This window comes from Meleagris gallopavo, chromosome 5 (genome assembly GCF_000146605.3).
Source record: "Meleagris gallopavo isolate NT-WF06-2002-E0010 breed Aviagen turkey brand Nicholas breeding stock chromosome 5, Turkey_5.1, whole genome shotgun sequence".
In the NCBI taxonomy this organism is placed as follows: domain Eukaryota; kingdom Metazoa; phylum Chordata; class Aves; order Galliformes; family Phasianidae; genus Meleagris; species Meleagris gallopavo.
The window spans coordinates 11,501,063-11,520,173 of NC_015015.2; the positions used below are offsets into that span (position 1 = coordinate 11,501,063).

At 40.5% G+C, this 19,111-nt stretch overlaps 1 protein-coding gene across 2 annotated transcripts in view; it reads left to right on the top strand.

The window, feature by feature from the left end:
* The window catches only part of OSBPL5 (oxysterol binding protein like 5), a 50,176-nt gene that overhangs the window by 15,808 nt on the left and 15,257 nt on the right, over positions 1–19,111 (top strand). For both annotated transcript variants that reach the window (XM_010711054.3, XM_031553442.1), the window contains 4 exons: positions 182–283; positions 1,785–1,988; positions 7,415–7,499; positions 15,551–15,722. In XM_010711054.3, coding sequence (XP_010709356.1) covers positions 182–283; positions 1,785–1,988; positions 7,415–7,499; positions 15,551–15,722 — 563 coding nt within the window. The remainder of the gene's footprint in view (positions 1–181; positions 284–1,784; positions 1,989–7,414; positions 7,500–15,550; positions 15,723–19,111) is intronic.

Consider the following 19,111-nt stretch of genomic DNA (forward strand, 5'->3'; position numbering starts at 1 on the left):
AAAGAATCTGTTCTTTCATTATGTTTTTTTTCCACTCTTTGCTTATTTCTGGGGAACCTGCGCTGAGTCAAGTTCTAGCTATACTATACTTAGCTGCCCTTAATGCATTATGCTTTTTCCTCCTCCAAAGAGGTCGTGCTTACAGCCACTGTATTTATTTATTTTTTCTGTTCTGTACCAGGTCCAAAAAAAAAATTACAGACAGGAGAAGAAAAGAGCTACCAAACAACTCTTCAGTGCTCTGAAGGATCCCAGTGTAGTGATCACAGCAGACTGGCTGAAGGTATTTCACACAGATTGTTCTGAGACTCTAGGAAAAATATAATGAGAAATACTCGCTCTGTCTGAGAGTTGTGCACAAGCACTGAGTGTAGGAAGACTGACTAGTTTTGAGTTGATGTTGCTGTAAACTTGAACTAAGATACTGGGGAAATTTTTTTTCCATCTGTCTATTGCATGTCTTTAAGCAGAACAAGGTCTCAAAAACTGCACAGTACAAAAGGAAGCGATGATGTTTCTTTCTTTCTTCCTCTCTGAAAGAATCTGCTGACCACTCTCTGTGTTTTTGTACAGAAGAGAGAACAGGCAGATACAGCTTGTTCTTTTGGCAGTTGGATTTTATATTCCCACAGCAGAGAGTGAAACATATTGGACCCAAACACAACTGTAATTTCTCCTTGTACAAAAACTCAGCTAGTGACACTTTCTCACTGAAGTCCTGAAACTTTGTATGTGGCAAAGTACAGCTGGATTCACATTGCAAGATGCTATCTTTGACTGCTGTTTTTCTCCTCATTCAGGGCCATCTAGTCTTCTCAATTGGTTCTGCCTTCTATAATGGCAAAATTTAATCCTCAAACATCTCTGAACATCTCTTTTAAAACATAAAGTAAATTGGAAATATCACAAAACAAAACAATTGCATTTGAATAGTGCAAAAAGCCTCCAGTGTCATTCTATGGTCAGTGTTAGAGGCCAGACTAGTGAGATGTGTGTGGTTTGTGTGAGAAAATGGACATGCAACAGAATATTTCTGTAGTGTTCAGTGAGGTCGATAAATAAATGTTATAAATGTTGTGGTTTTGTTTTTGTTTTTTTAATAAAAAATACCTGTTGCGTGGTTGCTGTGGATGGAGATTTCTGGCTTAGCAACAAATGATCCTGATCCACAAAACGTAAGACTTGATGTTTGGCCTATGTACGCTGAAGACAAGAAGACCTTAGGCAAAATATAACCTTAGTGAGAAACCTCCCCATTCTTAAAGCTCTTATCTTAAATATATGCTATCAGATTCAACGTCTTCTATACAAAAGAGAATATGCATTGAGCTTGACAGAGAAGTAAACCAGCTGGAGAAGGAGCTTTAAAAAAAGGGGTATTTGACAAAACCCGTTAATGTTTCTGTTCCACAGAACATTATTAAAATGACTTCTAAGTCCAGTTAGACTGGCTATAATATATTTCTGTGTGGTATCCTAATTGGCGCGTCCTCCACGATTATTAACAAATCACTTACATGGGCCAGCAGTGTTTGGTTGCCTGAAAAATGAAGCAAGCTGCAAACACCAAGCCAGTAATCAAAATATAAAGACTGGTAGCCTGATTTGCATGGTCTGGGATTTTGGTATAAGAACCCCAAGCCTGTTCAGATAGTGTAATCTCCAAACAAAATGTATCATACTGTGTGCTTGGGAGAAATGTGTACTGTAAATACTGAATAAACATTTTTATTTTAAGGAATAACATAAGTGCAACAATTTGTTCTCTCACTGCCTCCCTGCAGATTCGTGGGACCCTGAAGAGTTGGACCAAGCTGTGGTGCGTTCTGAAACCTGGAGTGTTGCTGATTTATAAGACGCCAAAGATCGGACAGTGGGTTGGGACAATCTTGCTCCATTCTTGTGAGCTGATCGAGAGACCCTCCAAAAAGGATGGCTTCTGTTTTAAACTTTTTCATCCTTTGGATCAGTCAATCTGGGCTGTAAAGGTAAGTACTGCGATGAGCTGAAGAGCCTCCTGTTAGTCAGTGTAGTCTGAGTACTCGTGTCTACTGAGCATCAGCTAGCATTATCTAGCATTTACAGTGTCTAGATTTTCAGTTACTTGGTTGCTGTTAGTGATGGCAAATTGCATGATAAGATTAAGGACACTAAAGCTTGGTTGTAATATGACATCAAAGGGATGCGGCACATTGTGATTATTTATACACGTGTATCATTCTTGGTGAATAGATGTATGTATATATTGAGGAACGGAGAAACACACTAGTGCAAAGTGAGTAACAGACCCACATAACTGACTTCGCTAAGACAAGGGTGTACAGTATGGCTTTGCACAACTCTGGAACAAGGCTGGTAAAGTGACAAAAATTATTGCTGTTGACCACAGCTTATTTTTTAATTCTGATGTCTGAATTTCGGTTTGTTTGCAGTAGAAGTCAGTGGACTGCTCAAGACCCAGCCATTAGACAAAAGCGTAATTTCGAATAGCTGGTCTTAGCTTTCTCTTCTTTGAAAAGGAAATAGGAAGACTTTCTCTTTTTTGTTTTGAGTGCTTGTTCAGCCTGAGGCTGAGGCAGTATCTTCCTATGTGCTTATCAGCTCCAAGAATGGCCTCCGGATCTCCCTGTAATACAGAAGATTGACAGTTTCATGCATCTCTTGAAGTAACTCCCTGCAAGTTTTGAAAAACTGCATTTCTTTTATTTTTCTTTAAGAATAGGTAGTAATAAATAAATAAATAAAATTGAATGCTTGGGAGCAAAGAGAAAAACCCCAGTACCTTCTGAGAAGCACTGAGAGCAGCATCTGTTGGATACCTTGAAGAGATGGTAGTCAACTGATCTTGGACTCTTTTTCCTTTCTAAAAATTGCGACCCAACAGAATTGTTGAAAGTATATATTTTTTAGGAGTGCACCAGTGCAAACAAGGCTTACAAGTTATTACCTTGCTGCAGGGTGGTAAGCAAAATAAGTCTACTTGGAAAGGTTCATGCAAGAGTGCCTAACAGAATGCCTAACAAAACTGGGGGGAAACCCTGTGAGAACAGATGGAGCTCATCCGTCCAGTTAATCTGTTTTAAACACAGCTATACAGTATATCATGGCTTGGAATTTTTATTAAGGTTAGAAGAAAGAGTTAAAATGGATCTCATCAAGCAGGGGTAAAAGGTGCTGTTTTCTGATGGTAGACCAGCTCCAGTTTGTATCCAGGTTGGTTTTGCACTATGTTGTAAAGGTTTTATCACAACCTTCTTGAACTGTGTGAGTTTTGTTGCTTTTTTATATAGAGCATGTGCCCAAGATGGCTGTCAATCATTTGCTGTCCATCAACAAATAAATTCCTTGTGACATGACAGGTCAACTGAATTCTTCTGAAAAGCACAGTCAGGAGAGATAGTGAAGAAGCAAGATCAAGAGCACAGTCAAACAGTGAAAAGTAATGTCGCTGACAGATCTGAAGTGTCATGTTATGCCAGAATGCCCTTCTCTTGGTATAAACCATCCAAAAAGAATCAGAGTTTTTATCATTATATAAGTGTATTTGAGTGTATGAGTATCTAATTCTTGTGTCTCTTGAGAAAAATGGAAATAGGAATTCATATATTAAATATGAAGGGAATATATTTCTGAAAAAATGTTTGTGTACAAGAGGAAGCCCAAGAGATTTGAGTTTTAAAGTCAAAGTAATATTCTAAGTCACTGGAGACGTATTTGGAATGCTGCATTTGAGGATAGTTCCTGAAACCCGAATTCAGCTGGAACTGTTAAGAGTGATAGGTGCTTTCAGCCACAAGCTGAACACCAAAATACAAATCAAGGAATCCACTGGTGAATTGCTCGGTGTCAAATAAGCTCTTTGCACTCTGGCAGCAGTTTACAGCTGACATTGCTAAAATACAGTTTTACGTCATTTCACAACCCTCTTTTAATTCAGCTGGAGCAGAATTGGCTATTCTAAATTGTCTGTGTGTAACTTTGCAAAGAAAGCCTATTTGTCCTGAAATAAAGGTAAGCCTGAGCTTAAACAAGAAATGGAAGATAATGCCCATCATCACAGAAATAAGGTCTGGCTAAACAACTTTTGATTTTGGCTGAACTGGCTTGTAAAATTTGCAAGGATTTTTCAGACTACTGTTGATGATCCAGTTTAGATTTTCATTATTGGACTCAGCTCCCTTGATGAGCACCTTTGGAAATGTTATCCTGGCTGCTCTGCAGATGTTTGGACCCAGTGGCAAAGTTCAGCCCTGGAACAGATTCTTGGTTCAAGCGCTGCCCTAGGTGTTTATGATTGTGCTAACCAATTAAGTTTGATGTGCAATCATTTAACTACAGTTAGAGCAAGATGAAATTTTGGGATGTCTTTCACATGGTAGGTAGGTAAGATGTAAAACTATCTTATAGCTGGCAGCTATATGCATAAGGAAACTTCTTTTCCTATAAAGCTTTCTGATTTCTGGATTGCCAATTTAGTAATTAACACGAGGGTGTGGGCATCTGTTCTCTTTCTTTGCAAAGGCAGTGTACAGCTATCAGCTGGAAGGTTTTGCCCAGCAGTCCCAAATAAATGCCTCAGAATAGTCTGTATGTCCCCTTGAGCTTACACACGAGTTAGCTGAACGTCGTGTGGGAAGGCTTTAATAGACTTCATGTTCTTCTGGCAAATTTTTGAAGTGGTAAATGAGTTGGAATCAGACCTGGGAATATATATAACTTGACATTTGTTGATTTTAAGAGTTTTGAGTCATTTCTTTAAAGAAAGAAGTCCTAGTAGTGGGCTTGTGCTACTTCTTTTGCTGTTGTTTATTGTCCTCCATAATATGACACTAATTTTATCTTTGTCTTTTAGTAATTATCAACAGCACTTTTAATACAGGGATTTTCCCCTCACTTTTACTCTTTGCTTTATGACTTTCCAAGACTAGCTGTCTTGGCACACTATGTAAACCAGCAAATCCATTCCATTTTTCAAAGCCTGGACACACCCTGTTTGTCAATGCCTTTGAGTCTCAAATCAAATGTAATAACAGGAATGGACGGAAGATAGCCCTTTTTTAGCTGTATTGTCTATAGGCTGCAGCTGAGCTCCAGGTCTCAGAACAGCAGATAACAGTCATTTTTAGTGAGGGATGGTCATTGTCTTGGAGGTCTTAAACTCTAGACAAGTAAGTGCTCAAAGGCTGAGAGACTGAAAGTGCCGTTATCTCTGCTGTGCAGATACAAAACCTAGTTTACTTTGTGGAAACACTGACTTTATTTTTATGACCTTTCTTCTTCTCCTTTCCTGTGGGAAACAGCCCCTTCTGCGCATAAGCACACGTTACCACTGAATACATTTCCTTGACAAAGTGACTTAGCCACTCCTTGCGTTAATCTACGTGTCTAAATGTCTGTTAAAACCTTGTTTTGACCCATCCTTTCATGACAGTCCGCCTAGTGTTGGCTCTCTGTATCACTACTTTTTGGTTGTAGGGATTTTCCTTCAACAGAACAAATGTCAGTCTCTGATCCGAAAACACAAGTAATGGTGTTACCAACAATTCTTGAATGTCTTGCCCAGCTGAAAGCTAGTGAAAGGAAAAATGCCATTGGGAATGCTGCCTGATTACATTAATTTCACTGGTAATGTCTTGAGCTGTTCTGCTCTGGATCACTAATCAAGTCCCAGCTTTGCCAGCCCTGACTGTTAAGCCCGTAAACACTTAATTTTGTGAACCCTGATTGTCTTGTGGGAGGGAAGAAAGGAAAAAGAAGCAAGTAACAAAGGTCCCAGTTTTTCCTGGCAGCAGAAGAACCCTGCAGATATAGAGACTGGAGGTTGCGGTCTTCTCTGCTCTGCAAGTTTGTGACATAGACACAGACACAATTTGATGCTTGTCCTATGCATGCACTCCTTATATTTTCCGAAGTTTGTCTCTCTGGGTGAGACTTAAAAAGAGACATCCAGATAAAACCACAATTTAACTACCAGACACCAGAAGCAGTCTTCAGTAACAGACACAGTTCACTGTTTGCAGACTTCTCTCCAAGAGTGGGATTGGGCACTGCAAAGGACTATGCAAGGGAGGACCATACTCAAATTGCAGATGTTTCCCTATAGATTTTAAGCATTGCATGTGGTGTTCTCTGGAAACTAAAGAAAATCTGTATTGGAGCATTCCTGGAGAAAACTGCTTGTTCCACACTGCAGTTGGCATAGTAGATATACGAGTATTGTTTTTCTGCTCTGCATGTACTTTTGATATTGGCATATTTGATCTGCTTTCATGTTGTCCGTTGCAAGATGAGGAAGAGGAGGAATTGAAGAAGTGTGAGTGACTTCAGAAATGCAAAGGTGGAGGTAGGATGCACATTTATTTCAAGCAAGTTGTGACTTAAAGCACATACAATACAGACTATGAAGCTCATCTCAACTGGGTAGAGGAAAAGCTTTTTCTTCAGAGTTTCTGGAGCTCAAGAAGAGATGAAAAAGAAAAAAATCAAGATTTTTTACTGTTCACCTAAGTGCTTTAATCCAGGATGGGTTGTGCCTCCATGTGAATCATTTTAGACAGTGTTGTGTTGTGGCTGGATGTTTACAAGACACAATCATCTTTTTGCTACATCTTCTAAAGTAAAGGCAAAATAAGCAAGCAAAACCAGGTTTTGTTCCCAGTCTCTCTGAGGCAGCTATGCCCCCAGGCACCCCAGTATAAAGGTTCTCAACATTTATGGATGTAGAGGTGAAGAGTTGCATCCCATCAACATGTCCGTGCTGGGAAACCTTTGATCCTCAGCGTGTAATCTTCCCTGCCATCTCCTTTCCTGCAACATGGCTTGGTCCCCACAGACAGGGTTTGCAAGACGGGGTTTTACCTTTCCTTCCTTCCTTTCTTCCAGAAGATCTGCCATTGCCTCTCTGCTAGAGATGCTCACAGCAGAAGTGCAAGCTCTGCAGCTTTTATAGTGACACATAAAGGGTATTTAATCTCTAGCGTATCAGATTGGTGTTGCTGCATGGAAAAATTCAGGTGTTACACAAAGATGGATAATAGCAAATACTTGGCTGATTCTTCTGTGGTTTTTGTTGTTGTTGCGGTTGTTGGTTGTATGTTTTCTTTTTATTTTTTTCCAAGCTATAGGAATAAGATTCCTCCGTTTCTGAGGATGTGAATAAATAGGGCAGTTTTGTAGCTGAGCATGGGTTAGGCCGAGTCCAATTTACGTCAGGGCTTATTAATGCTTTGGAACCACAGCAGCAATGTCATGATTACTAACGAATGTCTCTAAATTACTCCATCTGCTTCTTTCCTCCTTTCTTATCACATACATACATACACTGCCTAGGAAGAGTAGAAAGAAGAGTAGAAAGACACTGAATAGTCACTGCATCTTCAGTGCCTTACTTTTTTTTGTGTGTATGCATTTCCAGGGCCCGAAGGGAGAAAACGTTGGTTCCATCACTCAGCCTCTTCCCAGCAGCTACTTGATTTTCAGAGCAGCCTCTGAATCAGATGGTAAGTTTGAGTCTTCATTTGGTTTCTCCAATTATTTCAAGTCTGTAGAAGAAAATTCGTTGATGCAAACAAACAAACAAACAAACAAACAAATAAGTAAATCTTAAAGGGATAAGTAACAGGTCACTCAGTTTGAGATGACATTCATTAGCATGGGTTAAAATAAGTCAGGCAGACTACAGGTACATTTCGTATTCTTTATGAAAAGACGCCTTTCTGTATACATGTGTATGGAAGGACCTAGGCTTGTAGCTGAGATAAAATCTTTACATCAGTAAACACTAGAGGATGAAAGAAGCTGATCCTGAAATTGGAATGAGAGGAGGCTTATCTGCTTCATCAGTTGAACAGAGAATTTAGAGGGTTGTCTGCCTAAGTCATCAAATGGGTAGGGACCTATAGGTAGGAGGAAAATAACATAGCAATATGGAAAAAGTGTGGATAGATGCTTCTCAACCACCAGAATTCTCCTGTAAACGTGCTGTATCAGCTTTTATGTTGTAGCAGGTCCAGATGGAACCTTGTGAAACCTCATGTAAAAAAATGTTCTGGGAATTCATAAAATTGTGGAAGGTAATTTTAGGTCAATATACAATAAGCATGCCAGCTTGCTATGTGAAAATCTCTCTAAATGACTTTAGCAACCTAAAATATCAGTGATTTATAAGTAGATCAAGTGATTAAAATCATGTTTTCATTCCATTTAACCTTCAGACTGCAGTAGTTTCTTTGGCATAGCAGATTAACCGAGACTGTTTCATGGACCTTTGTTGCCTCTCACAGAAAGGATGCCCATGCAGTTCATGTGCTCGATCAGATTTCATCTAGACTGACTTCAAGGACACAAAAATTGTTTGTGGAGAAACAGCATGCTTCTGGTGAATAAGTTTCATGTACTCCTAAATACTAAAAATGGGACACTGAAGATGCCAAATGCAGCTCTGACATGGCACTTAGAATAGGAGGAAGGCTTCTTCCATTATGTACTTGGCATGCTGTTTTTCCTGCTGCTGTATTCATCATGAGGTATACCGTCTCAATAGTGAAGGCTGCTTAGAGTTGCCAATACAGTGAAATGATAAGAAAATAAGTGGAACTTGTAGAGAACTGTAGAAGCACGTTTATTCTTTTCTACTCTTTTGTAACTTATGGGACAGTACAGCGTATTTGTGTAAAGGGATGCAGGATTTTACATGGCTCCAAATTTCACCCATCTTGACAGGAATAGATTGATACATAGTCTTTTGGGAAAAAATGCCTTTGAGGCAGAGCTGTTAAGCTACAGGCATTTCAAACTCTAGCTAGATGGATGACCTGCAGAAGAAATAAACAGAACAGTCCTGCAGAGTTCTTAGGTAACTGAATACTTCACTGTCTGACAATCCAGATTTTGTAATTATTTTGAGATCCATCTGACTTGTCTTTCAGTCAACTTAATTGGAAAATGCTCAGAGGGAACAAAGTGGTCGTTGTATACATTCAAGACAAATTGCTGTCTGATAATGTCCTTTTCTTGTGTCATTTCTGTTATCTTCTAAATGGAAACTTCATTCTAGTGAAAATCTAATGATTAAATGTTAAGGCCTGGCAAAGAGACCTGTGGCTGAGCTTCTACACTCTCTTTTCTATGATGACTATCATAGGCCTTAAAATAGTAGAATAGCTTTAGATTTGTTCTGATTACCCTTGCCCATGAGTGCCCCAAGAGATCATCAGCAGTAAGACTTAGCTAGCTGTGATCTCTTCACTCAGGTTATATACTGTAATTCTGGAAAACCACAAAAGGGGCCATGTCAGGTGCATGAGAATTTTAAATATTTAGAGGCCTTGTGGGAAATTTTCTGCCCAGTGAATTATTATGACTCTGGTGTCATAAGAGCTTAAAATAGTCACTTACTGGAATGTATTTCTAAAGCTAAAATGTTGGACAGCATTCTTAAGAAACAGGCAGGGACCAGGCAGGTCAAAGTAAAGTCACCTTAGGATGTAGCATCATTTTCATTTTCTTTGCTGTTTTTCTAAAGTAGGATGGTCCGGTTAGCAATTTCCTCCATGTTGTTTGAATCTATGGCATCTCTGAGGAGGTGCTGTGACCATATTCTTTTTAATCCACCCTCCCATGTTAATAGCAGAAAATGAACGGCAGAGCATTTGGTGAATTTAACAGTAATTCTTGTAAGCCTCTGACTTGCTGGGGAATATTGAGTTACAACATATGTTATATGTACAGTTCTGCTATCCAGACAACTGTACCATGATCAGCAGCTACATGGCCTACTTTTTTCTCTCAGCGTTTCAGAATCCCTTTTTTCCCCTCTGCTGTACCATCTGTGAGAGAATGCTGGTAGGATTTAAGGTCCTGACTTCTGCACAGCCTGCAGAACTACCGCCAAGCTACACTAAATTTCACATTCACAGACGCCAGCAGCAGTCTGCTTTGTGATGTGTTTTAAAGACATCTGGAAGGTCAAATCAGCCTGCAAAGCCCAACCTGTACAAACGCAGGGTCTTGCTTTCTTAGCAGTTTCAGAAAAGGAAAATGCTTTTTCCAAACCAGTGACTATGTATTCATTTCAGGCTTATGCTGATAAGCCATTTAGAATTAGTAATTGAAACATGTTCCGAGCTTCCTGCTCAGACCATTCTGAGACTGTTCCTGAGATCCCCAAATCAATGCCCTGCAGCTCCCAAGCAGTTTGAGTTACCTGGTTGTATGTATCTTATATCTGAGATCTCCACCTTGCCATAGGCACTGCTACTGAAAGGGTTACTGGGGAAGCTCAAAGTGGCAGGCTACCAAGGGTTAAAGACTGAAGACTGAAATTGTAAACTACACTTGTATTTCATTGCTTATGTCTGTCCCTTCCTCCAGGCAAATTTTGGTTAGCGTTGTGTGGGTAGAGCTGTGTGTAAAACCTGATTCTCTGACTTGTGGTGTCATTATTTCTTTAGATTTTGCTAGGCACTCGGCCCTTCTTCCAAAATGGGTGCTCTGATCTGGGGATTAAATTACATTATTAAAATAAGGGTCATGCATAGAAGCAATGAACCAAGAGGAAGATTGCAATTTGAAATCATCTCCACAGTGAAATATACCACTGGACTCTGGGAGTGGTGGAAAAAATTAGAAATTGCTTTTATAGCTTTATGTCTGTCCTTCATATTCCTTAGATTTTTCACAGCACTTGAAAATCCAGGCATTTGCAACTTGACTTTGTTTAGCTTGGTGCATACATTGCACCTGCAGCTAACTGAGGAATCACATCCGTGCATCTTGACAGCCAGAGTGCAAGAAATCATATACATAGGCACCCAAGTGATACCACAAAATAAGAAGCAGTCAGCTGAACACTGTGACCTTAATGTTCACTGACTGAACCAAATCTGTGTCTTCCTCAGCATCCGTGATTTGTGTGCACTTGAGCAAGTATTCATCATTTCCAGGTGGCAGTCTACTTCAGGTTGATTTTGAAAAGCATTTATCTTGTGGGTGTGAGGCACGAGGCCAAAAACTGGATGACTTTAATAATTCAAGAGGAATGATCATCCCTTAGTGATGCCTGTCTGGAAGAATGTATGGTTACTAGGTGTGAGGCTTTTGAAGTCTTAATTGGCAAGAAATTCATCTCAGCTAGTTCTCTAGCTACAAAAATGCAAAGGAAAAAAAGCTTAGTCCTAGATTGAGATTTCTCTGTGCCATGATATGATTCCATCTCGAGCAGATCTGTGTTATTGATGAGTGCTGAGGGAACATTGGCTGGCTCCTCTGTGATCTGCTGCTGCAAAATGTGGCAGATAGATCTGGCCCATCAAATTCAGAGTTGTTCTAAATGGAATGTTGAGAACTGAAGAGCTTTGTTTTGTCTGTTTCGTTGTTGTAGTTGTCTTTCTGTAGGATGGTTGTTGTAATTTAAGATCTGTTTAAAGGCTAGGAAATACTGAAGGTATTCCTTGAACTGAAACTTGTGTAGCAGCATAAGCAACCATTGTTTTCTCCCAGGGGGAGAAGTGTTTCTTGTCACTTGGTTTGAGTAGTTCCTTTTGTCCAAGAAGAAAAAGAGTTGGTGCAAGCACATCTCCTGTTCAGCCTAGCAGCCTCTAGCTTTCTGCACTCTGCCAGCAGTGCCCTGTGGATACAGAAGGTGTCCTGCAAGGAGAAGCAGTGCTTCTTGTCTGTTCAGCTGGACTGCACGAATCATCTCAGAGGACTGCAGGGTGCTTTTCCAGGCTGCTGCACCATAAGGCCTGAAGATTTCAAAACAGAGATGTATGTTCAGCTTTGGTTTTGAGAAGTCACAGCATTACACATCCTTTATTAGCTTTTTTTCAAAACCTTTCAAGGAGGAAGGAACTTTTGAACCCAGCTGTGTTTAGCAGATTTTGCAAAGAATTTCCTTCTTGAAATTGTCAGTCATGGCTGTAGGCACATGTATCAAAGAAAAAAACTGAATGATGCCACGTGCCAAATGATCCTCATTTGCTGAAGTGATGTAGGGGAATGGAAACTCAAACCAATGGTCAGTGCAAGGAGAGCAGCTGCTCCAGAAAAGGACAGGAACCCAAGCTAATGCAAGTGCTCTAGTAATACAGATAACTGCTTTTGGCCCTTGAGGAACAGCCATGTTCAAGGGATCACTCTTCTCCCACTGCTCCTGGAGGGAACCAAGGGTAGCAGGCAACCCAACCACCCGAGCAGTTCAGGTGCTGAAAGATGGGTGTCTTCCTTGTTCTTGCTGCCAGTGTGAGCGACCTGACTGGGACTGACTTTGTTCTTCAGAGAAGGGAGCCTTCTCTAGCTGGGATGTCTTTTCTGTCTGTTGTTTCTCTCACTGAGAACTGTTAGCTTTGGATGAAAGGCTATCATTGTAACTCCTCTGCACTTCTGTTTTGCTTCCTTTTTATGGATCATATTGGGCTGCCATTCCCCTCTAATGGAACCTTTTGCATCCTTCTCTGATCCAAGCACCTCGCATACAAAAAGCATATATGTCTTGAGTCAACCATTCAGAATTAGAAAATGTGAAAAGTAAAGTCTGTGAAGGCTTCATGCAGACTACCATGGCTGTGGATGACCATTTAATTATTGTGACCACATGGTTTTTTTTCCTTCTGCACTTCCTGAGGGAGGGAGTTGACACCTCCTGTAAGCAATTAAGCAATCCAGATGATAGATTTTTCATGCAATTTTCACAATAAAGATGAATGTTACTCAATAGCAAGATCACTCAAATGTAAAATATTTCATGTAGGCCTGTAGCAATGAAACAGGTTTATCTTGTGCACAGTCCCCGAAACTTAGAGGGTATGATTTTACAGCATTGTACTGTAAAATTAATTGTAAAATTAATGCACTGTTGACTTGCAGAAAATTTAACCTTTTTATGTGCAGAGGAAATCCTACGTCTTTGTGTGTGTGCGTGTATGTGTGTGCGTGTGTGTTTGTTTAGATTCATAGCACCACCTGATGGCTGAAATCTTAGCTTGGGATTTCTGTGCATTGCTTGAATTTGCTTTCTGTTAGAAGTGAATACAAGGGCAGGCTCTGACAGTTTCCATGTGCTGGAGGGCAGAAGTAACGCTGAGCGCTAACGCACGGTGCATTCTTACAATTTACCGTTCCTCTAGAGCTTTGTGTCACTGCACTGGAATATTAAATTAAACAATTTAATTGTTATTATTTTTAAATTTAAACTCTTTGAATACGGCTTCCAAAATGCAAGTTACTCATAACCACTTCCTGGGATTCATCTAAAATAATATAAAACTTAAAGATGTCATGTAATGATTTCTTCTGGCAATGTGGTGGACACTCATAGCATGTGTTGGTACCAGTGAATGCCTATGGCAGTGGCAGTGCAGGGTGGCCAGCTGTGCCTCCAGCCTCAGGGAGGGTCGGGCTGCAGGGGCGCAGTATGGGAGATGGTCGGGTCCTTCTTGGAGGAGACTTGGGGCATTCTTGTCACCCCTGTTAGAAAGCATAAACATAGCCAGTGCATTGTTGTGTTTGTCACAAGAGAATGTCTGTGCAACTGTGCTGCAGAGAGCTGAGAAGCTGACCTCCCTTACTGCTGCAAATCAAGCTCCTTATCAAAGCATCTATCTCTGCAAGCCCATTGGACATAAAAATATCTTGACATTTGCAGTGTTTCCAAATGGTGCAGTCATCACTCTGCATGGACAGGAAAAGAAAAGTTAAGGAGAGAGGAAAGTCAAAGAAGATGAGCACAGGTAGCAGCATACTCACTTGTACGGGGTAACCTGAAACAAGTTTCCATCTTGATGGGTTAGCAGGAGCAGGGGTGTGTAGGAGAGAGTAGATTTGTTCTCAGCACAGCCATTGACTCTAATGGGTTATCCATGCAAATCCTCCACACAGCAAGAAGAGAATAAATCTCTGCATGTAAAGCCTTTGTGCAAGAATATTTTTTAAATACAAAATAGTGTGAAATCGATTTCTAATTCAACATTCCTAATCTTTAATTTACCATTATGTATGGTTTTATTATTAAATCATAAGCTGATACAAAGGAATTTAGGGGTTGAAATTGGAATGAACGGCTGAGCTCTGTGGTGTTTGGGGCTCAATATTCAAATGGAATTCTGCAAAATTCTGGAGTTTTTACTCTCTTTTTGGTTTGTAGCTTTGTACCAAAGTAAGCTCTAAAAGCTACTCAAGTTTTAAACATTTCCTTATATATATGAGCTATTTCTTTTAAAGCTCTCATTGATCTTGTAGAGCCAAATTTCAGTCACATTGAAGTTGATAGGAATTCTGCCCAAGAGATCAGCTGGATCCCAGTGAGATTAATGCATATGCGTGATGCTGAGTGTGTGGTGGAACCAAATGGAATGGAAACATTTCCCAAATGGAACCTCCAGGTGGATACAGTCCAGGAGAAACCAGTTTGTAGCACCTGCTGTTGCTAGAGCAAAAATCCCTTTGTTTTCCTCCCTGCCTCTCAAGAACACTTGTAATTATTGCAAAATGTATTTTGAGGAATGTAATCAAGAGCTCTGTTTTACATGCTAGAAATTAGAAGATAACTCCCTAGATACCTCAGTTCTTGAATGTTCAGCCAATTTGCAGGTGCCTTGGCCACATTAAAGAAGCAGGCTGTTTTCAGGTGCGTTCAGGAATACAAAGGCTCCAGCACTGTGATGTTTAGCACTACCACACTGCTTTGTGAATTTGCGTGGATCATTGGAAAAGGAGCCAAGGTTCAGTTTGGCTTCCTGTCTGTGGTTTCTGTGCAGGCCTTAAGAAAATCCAGTAAGGCTGCACGTTGTTTCTCTCATCTTTGCACCAAACTTACAGTTTCTTGTATTTGTAAAGTAGGCCCTTCGGTTACAGAGTTTTTAGAGCATGGTAAGAAAACTGATGCTCCATCCTGATTGTCTGAGGGACTGGGAAAAATAAACAGCCTGACAAGCGATTTCCCCCACTGTTAATCACTCTGGCAGTATTGATCTTCCTGGTTCTTCTTTGGAGTGTTTACTGTTAGAACACTACACCCAGTGTGCAACCTGCAAGTCGACTTCTAGTTCAGTGCTTACACACTGGGGAGGAGGACAAGATAGCCAGGGGATTAAGGAAATGAAAAATGTAACATAGGTTATTGTACACAGTGAATTCCTGAGTTATAATAAGCTTTGCTCCCAGGTAAGAAGCTTTTGAAGCAATGTATGAGTTGTCTTAATTACTCTCCTGTCCTTAATTACTCTCCTGTCCTTAATGGAACACGGGGAATGGTTTTAAACTGAGACAGAGGAGGTTTAGGTTAGATCTTAGAAGGAAGTTTTTCACACAGAGGGTGGTGACACACTGGAACAGGTTGCCCAAGGAGGCTGTGGATGCCCCATCCCTGGAGGCATTCAAGGCCAGGCTGGATGTGGCTCTGGGCAACCTGGTCTGGTGGTTGGTGACCCTGCACATAGCAGGGGGGTTGAAACTAGATGGTCATTGAGGTCCTTTTCAACCCAGACCCCCAGACCACTCTATGATTCTACGATTCTATGATTCTGTGATTCAACAATGTCCCTTATTTTCACAGGCCGATGCTGGCTGGATGCTCTGGAACTTGCCCTGCGTTGCTCCAGCCTCTTCCGGCTCAGTGCCTCCAAGCAGGGGAAGGATGGAGAAATGAATGGCTCAAGTGATTCTGCACATGCAGGGCTCAACAACATCTTGCACACAAGCACCATCTCGGACCAGGAGTTCTTCCAGTAAGATGGGGCTCTCACTTCTTAAAGCACAGAGAGAAAAGTGTTGGGTGGGTCATGCTTGGGCATCCTGTCAACTTTAGTGTTACGTAACCAGAGCCCACTGAGAAGACCCAGATAAAAAAAATAGCCTGTATATTCTTCTGCTGCATCCATCAGAAATCTGTGGGTTTGGAGAATATAGAATTTGTTGTCACCTGGGAGGAACCTTGGGAGGAACCGCAGTTGAGTTCATGGTATACAGTAAGCAATTTTTTTCTGTAGCCTTCTTGAATCAAAATGCTGTTTGAAGGTAGTACCATGAAAATGGCTTGCTTGAGTAAAGAGTGCAATCTAGTCACTGAAGTAGACCCATGGTTAGGCAGACACAATCATTTACAGTGTCTGTCTGTTGACTAGCACATATGGCTCTGAGTCTGATCCGTTTTTTAATAATGCGTTCTCTTTGCTAATAGTACTGCGTCAGCAGTGTGCACACACTGCATCCTTAGTTTTATAATTACTTTGTCTCTCTCTACAGGGGTTTTGAGTGGTTTCCAATTTCTTCCATTATGCCTCAGATAAATTTTTACATAAGCGAAAAAATGTGCCCTATTCATATTCCTAGTAATGCTGCAGCATTTTGGAAAAACCTACTTCAAAGCATTTAAAAGAAGAAAGGGCTTTATCTGTTTCTAATAGATAAAAAGACAAAAATAGCCCTGCTATAGATATTTGGCCCTTGGAGTGGAAATGGGAGGTGTAGTGTCTATTTCTAGTTTTACAGGTAGGAATTTAACTTTTAGGGCTCAAACAGTGAACCACTGATTAGACAGTTTTTAGGGTAGCAATACTTGCAGTTTTGCATGGATGATGTCTCACAGAGTGGAATCTCACCTTTGGATGATTTTCTTCTGCACTGTTACAAAAATAACAACAGCGGGGATCTGAGTCTTCTGTAGACTGTAGAGGTATCACTGGTCCCATGGGACCTAAGCTGAATGGCAGCATTCTGGTCTGGCCTCTGGTATTCCCAGTGTGCATTCTCCAGACCTGCTCTTTGTTGTTGGTTTTGTTGTTGTTGTTGTTTTTTAAGCTAAAACTTGAAGAAGAGCTTTTCTGAGGAGCAATGTGTGAAAGAAGGAAATCAGATATACTGCTGTGGTGCCTGTGTTGCCCTAGTAGTTGAGCAAATACTGCTGTTTTTCTTGGCCATCTTCTGTAATACCCCACTTTCTAATTTTTTTCTACATAAGAAAGAGGCTTTCAGGACTGTGCTTGCTGTGAATGCAGTGGACTGTTTTTTTCAGCTGATGCTTGAATGTATAGAAGTATTAATGGTAAAGGGGAACCTACAGCACTGAGAACTTACAGTCAGACCCATGGCTTCTGAAAATGCAGGAGATAGAGTTAAAACTGTACTGAAGTATTTCTTCTCTAACATACGATACATAAATGACATTTAAATGGTGCCTCTGCTTCACCACTTAGTTATCCAACATTAAAAGCCCTCTTGAATGGGACTGAGGCTCTGCACACATGGCAGAGTTTTCAGCAGAACAGGGTACCCACAATTGGAACCAGATTTTTCTGACAAACTCAGATTTTAGCTGAGTCTAGTTCAGTCTGGGGGTTTGGCATCTGATTGTCTGGACAATTCACTCTCCTTTCTGACTTTTACCACTGGCTTTAATGTGTACCCAGACTTTCTGCAGTGCTTAAAGCCCAGGGGAATGACTTTCTCTTGTCCCTGGTGGGATAAAGAGCATTTAACTGAGGGAGAAAATAAAACTAAAACTGTGGAAATGCTGAGCAAGAGATTTTTAGTTTGCCACTGACAGTGGTTTCGTCACAGGGATTCAATCATTCTAATTAAATGCCTTCCCTACAGGGAGCCATACCAATTAAACTGGCACGCTGTTGTTAAGGGGGGCAGTTAATTACATTTAACTCTATCTTCAAATTAGCCAAACTACTCTGTCAAGGAAACAAAAAGGAAAAAAAGGAGATGATGGATATTATAGAGAGAACAAAACCCAAGAGAATTGGCAAAGGTGAATTCTCACTTGAGCCAAAGCTCTATTTGTTTGCTGGCTGTTTTGCTGCTTTTCCTGCTGGGAGAGAAGTCAAGATTGTATGGTGATTTTGAAATCTATATCCTTAGTAGCATGAAAGGAAAAGAACTATGCAAGTTGTGCCTGTGAATCAAAAGCTAAAGTACTGTGCAAATCTGTGATTTTTAGACAAGAAGCCTTTAGGGCATCAGATGCTCTTCATATGAAGCTGTGTTTCTTGCTGCTTCTGTGTCCCCCAGTCCAAGGAATCTGGCTTGTTTCCTTGTTTGATGAGAGCCAAAGTTATTTTTTTGCTTTGTGTAGATGAGCAGCATTAAACCCAAAGAAGTCCAGGTCACTGACTGAAGTTTCCAGGAACTCTACTGGAAAGTAAAGCACTGACATATGGCAGATCCAATATGCTGAAACAGTGTATTAGCTGTGAAAGATGCCGAGTCATTCATGTTCATGAGTAAAATGGAAATCTGCTCTTGACCTTTGGTATATTCATTCCTTTCTAGCTTTTCAAACCAGGTCCAAATCCCATTGGAAGCCTCTGAGAAATCTTAACATTGGTTTTAGTTCAAGCTCACAGGTTGAATTTTGTTTTTCTCATATTGTACATATTTACTGATAATTCTGTTTGAAGGAGTAGAAGATCTGGCTTCACTTCAGCATCTCAAATTTGTTCCTCAGAACATCTGTTTTCCTTTTGATTTCCCAGAGCAGCTCCTTGGCTCTGGGATGTTAAGTCTTGCCTTGTTTGTGGCTGGTGAATAATCCTGCACGGTGAAGTGTGATTTCATGTCAATGTTTAATCTCCCCTCAGATTAAATCTGAAATCTTTTAAAGAAATATTTTTGCAAAAGAATTGGGGTGGGAGGAAAATGTAGAGGAATCTAAGGCAGTCATTTCCTCCGGTGAAAATTCAAATATCCTGCAAATGTGAGGCAGATGAAACTTAAAAACATATGCTCTCCTTACTAATATGAAATAGAAACATGCTTCTTCTGAGCCATGAACCATCAGCGTTATAATAAACTTTTTCAAGCATACGTACTCCACTGAGAAAACTTTGACTGGGTGAGGGAGCATAGCAACCACAAACGTATTTAACTGATAATTGAAAAATGAAGGAATAAATTAGGTTTTGAATGGTCCACAACTAATACTTGCCCTACCATCAGAAAGTATCTGTGCCAGGGAATTGTGGGATAATTGGTCTGACAGATCTTACCTTTTTTCCTCTTTGTTATGTTAAACTCATGCACACGCTGTACTCCAGACTTTCATTGTATTTGGTTATCAGTCGTTACACTTGAAGGTCACTATCTATAGCAAAGCAGTGAGACTCTGGCA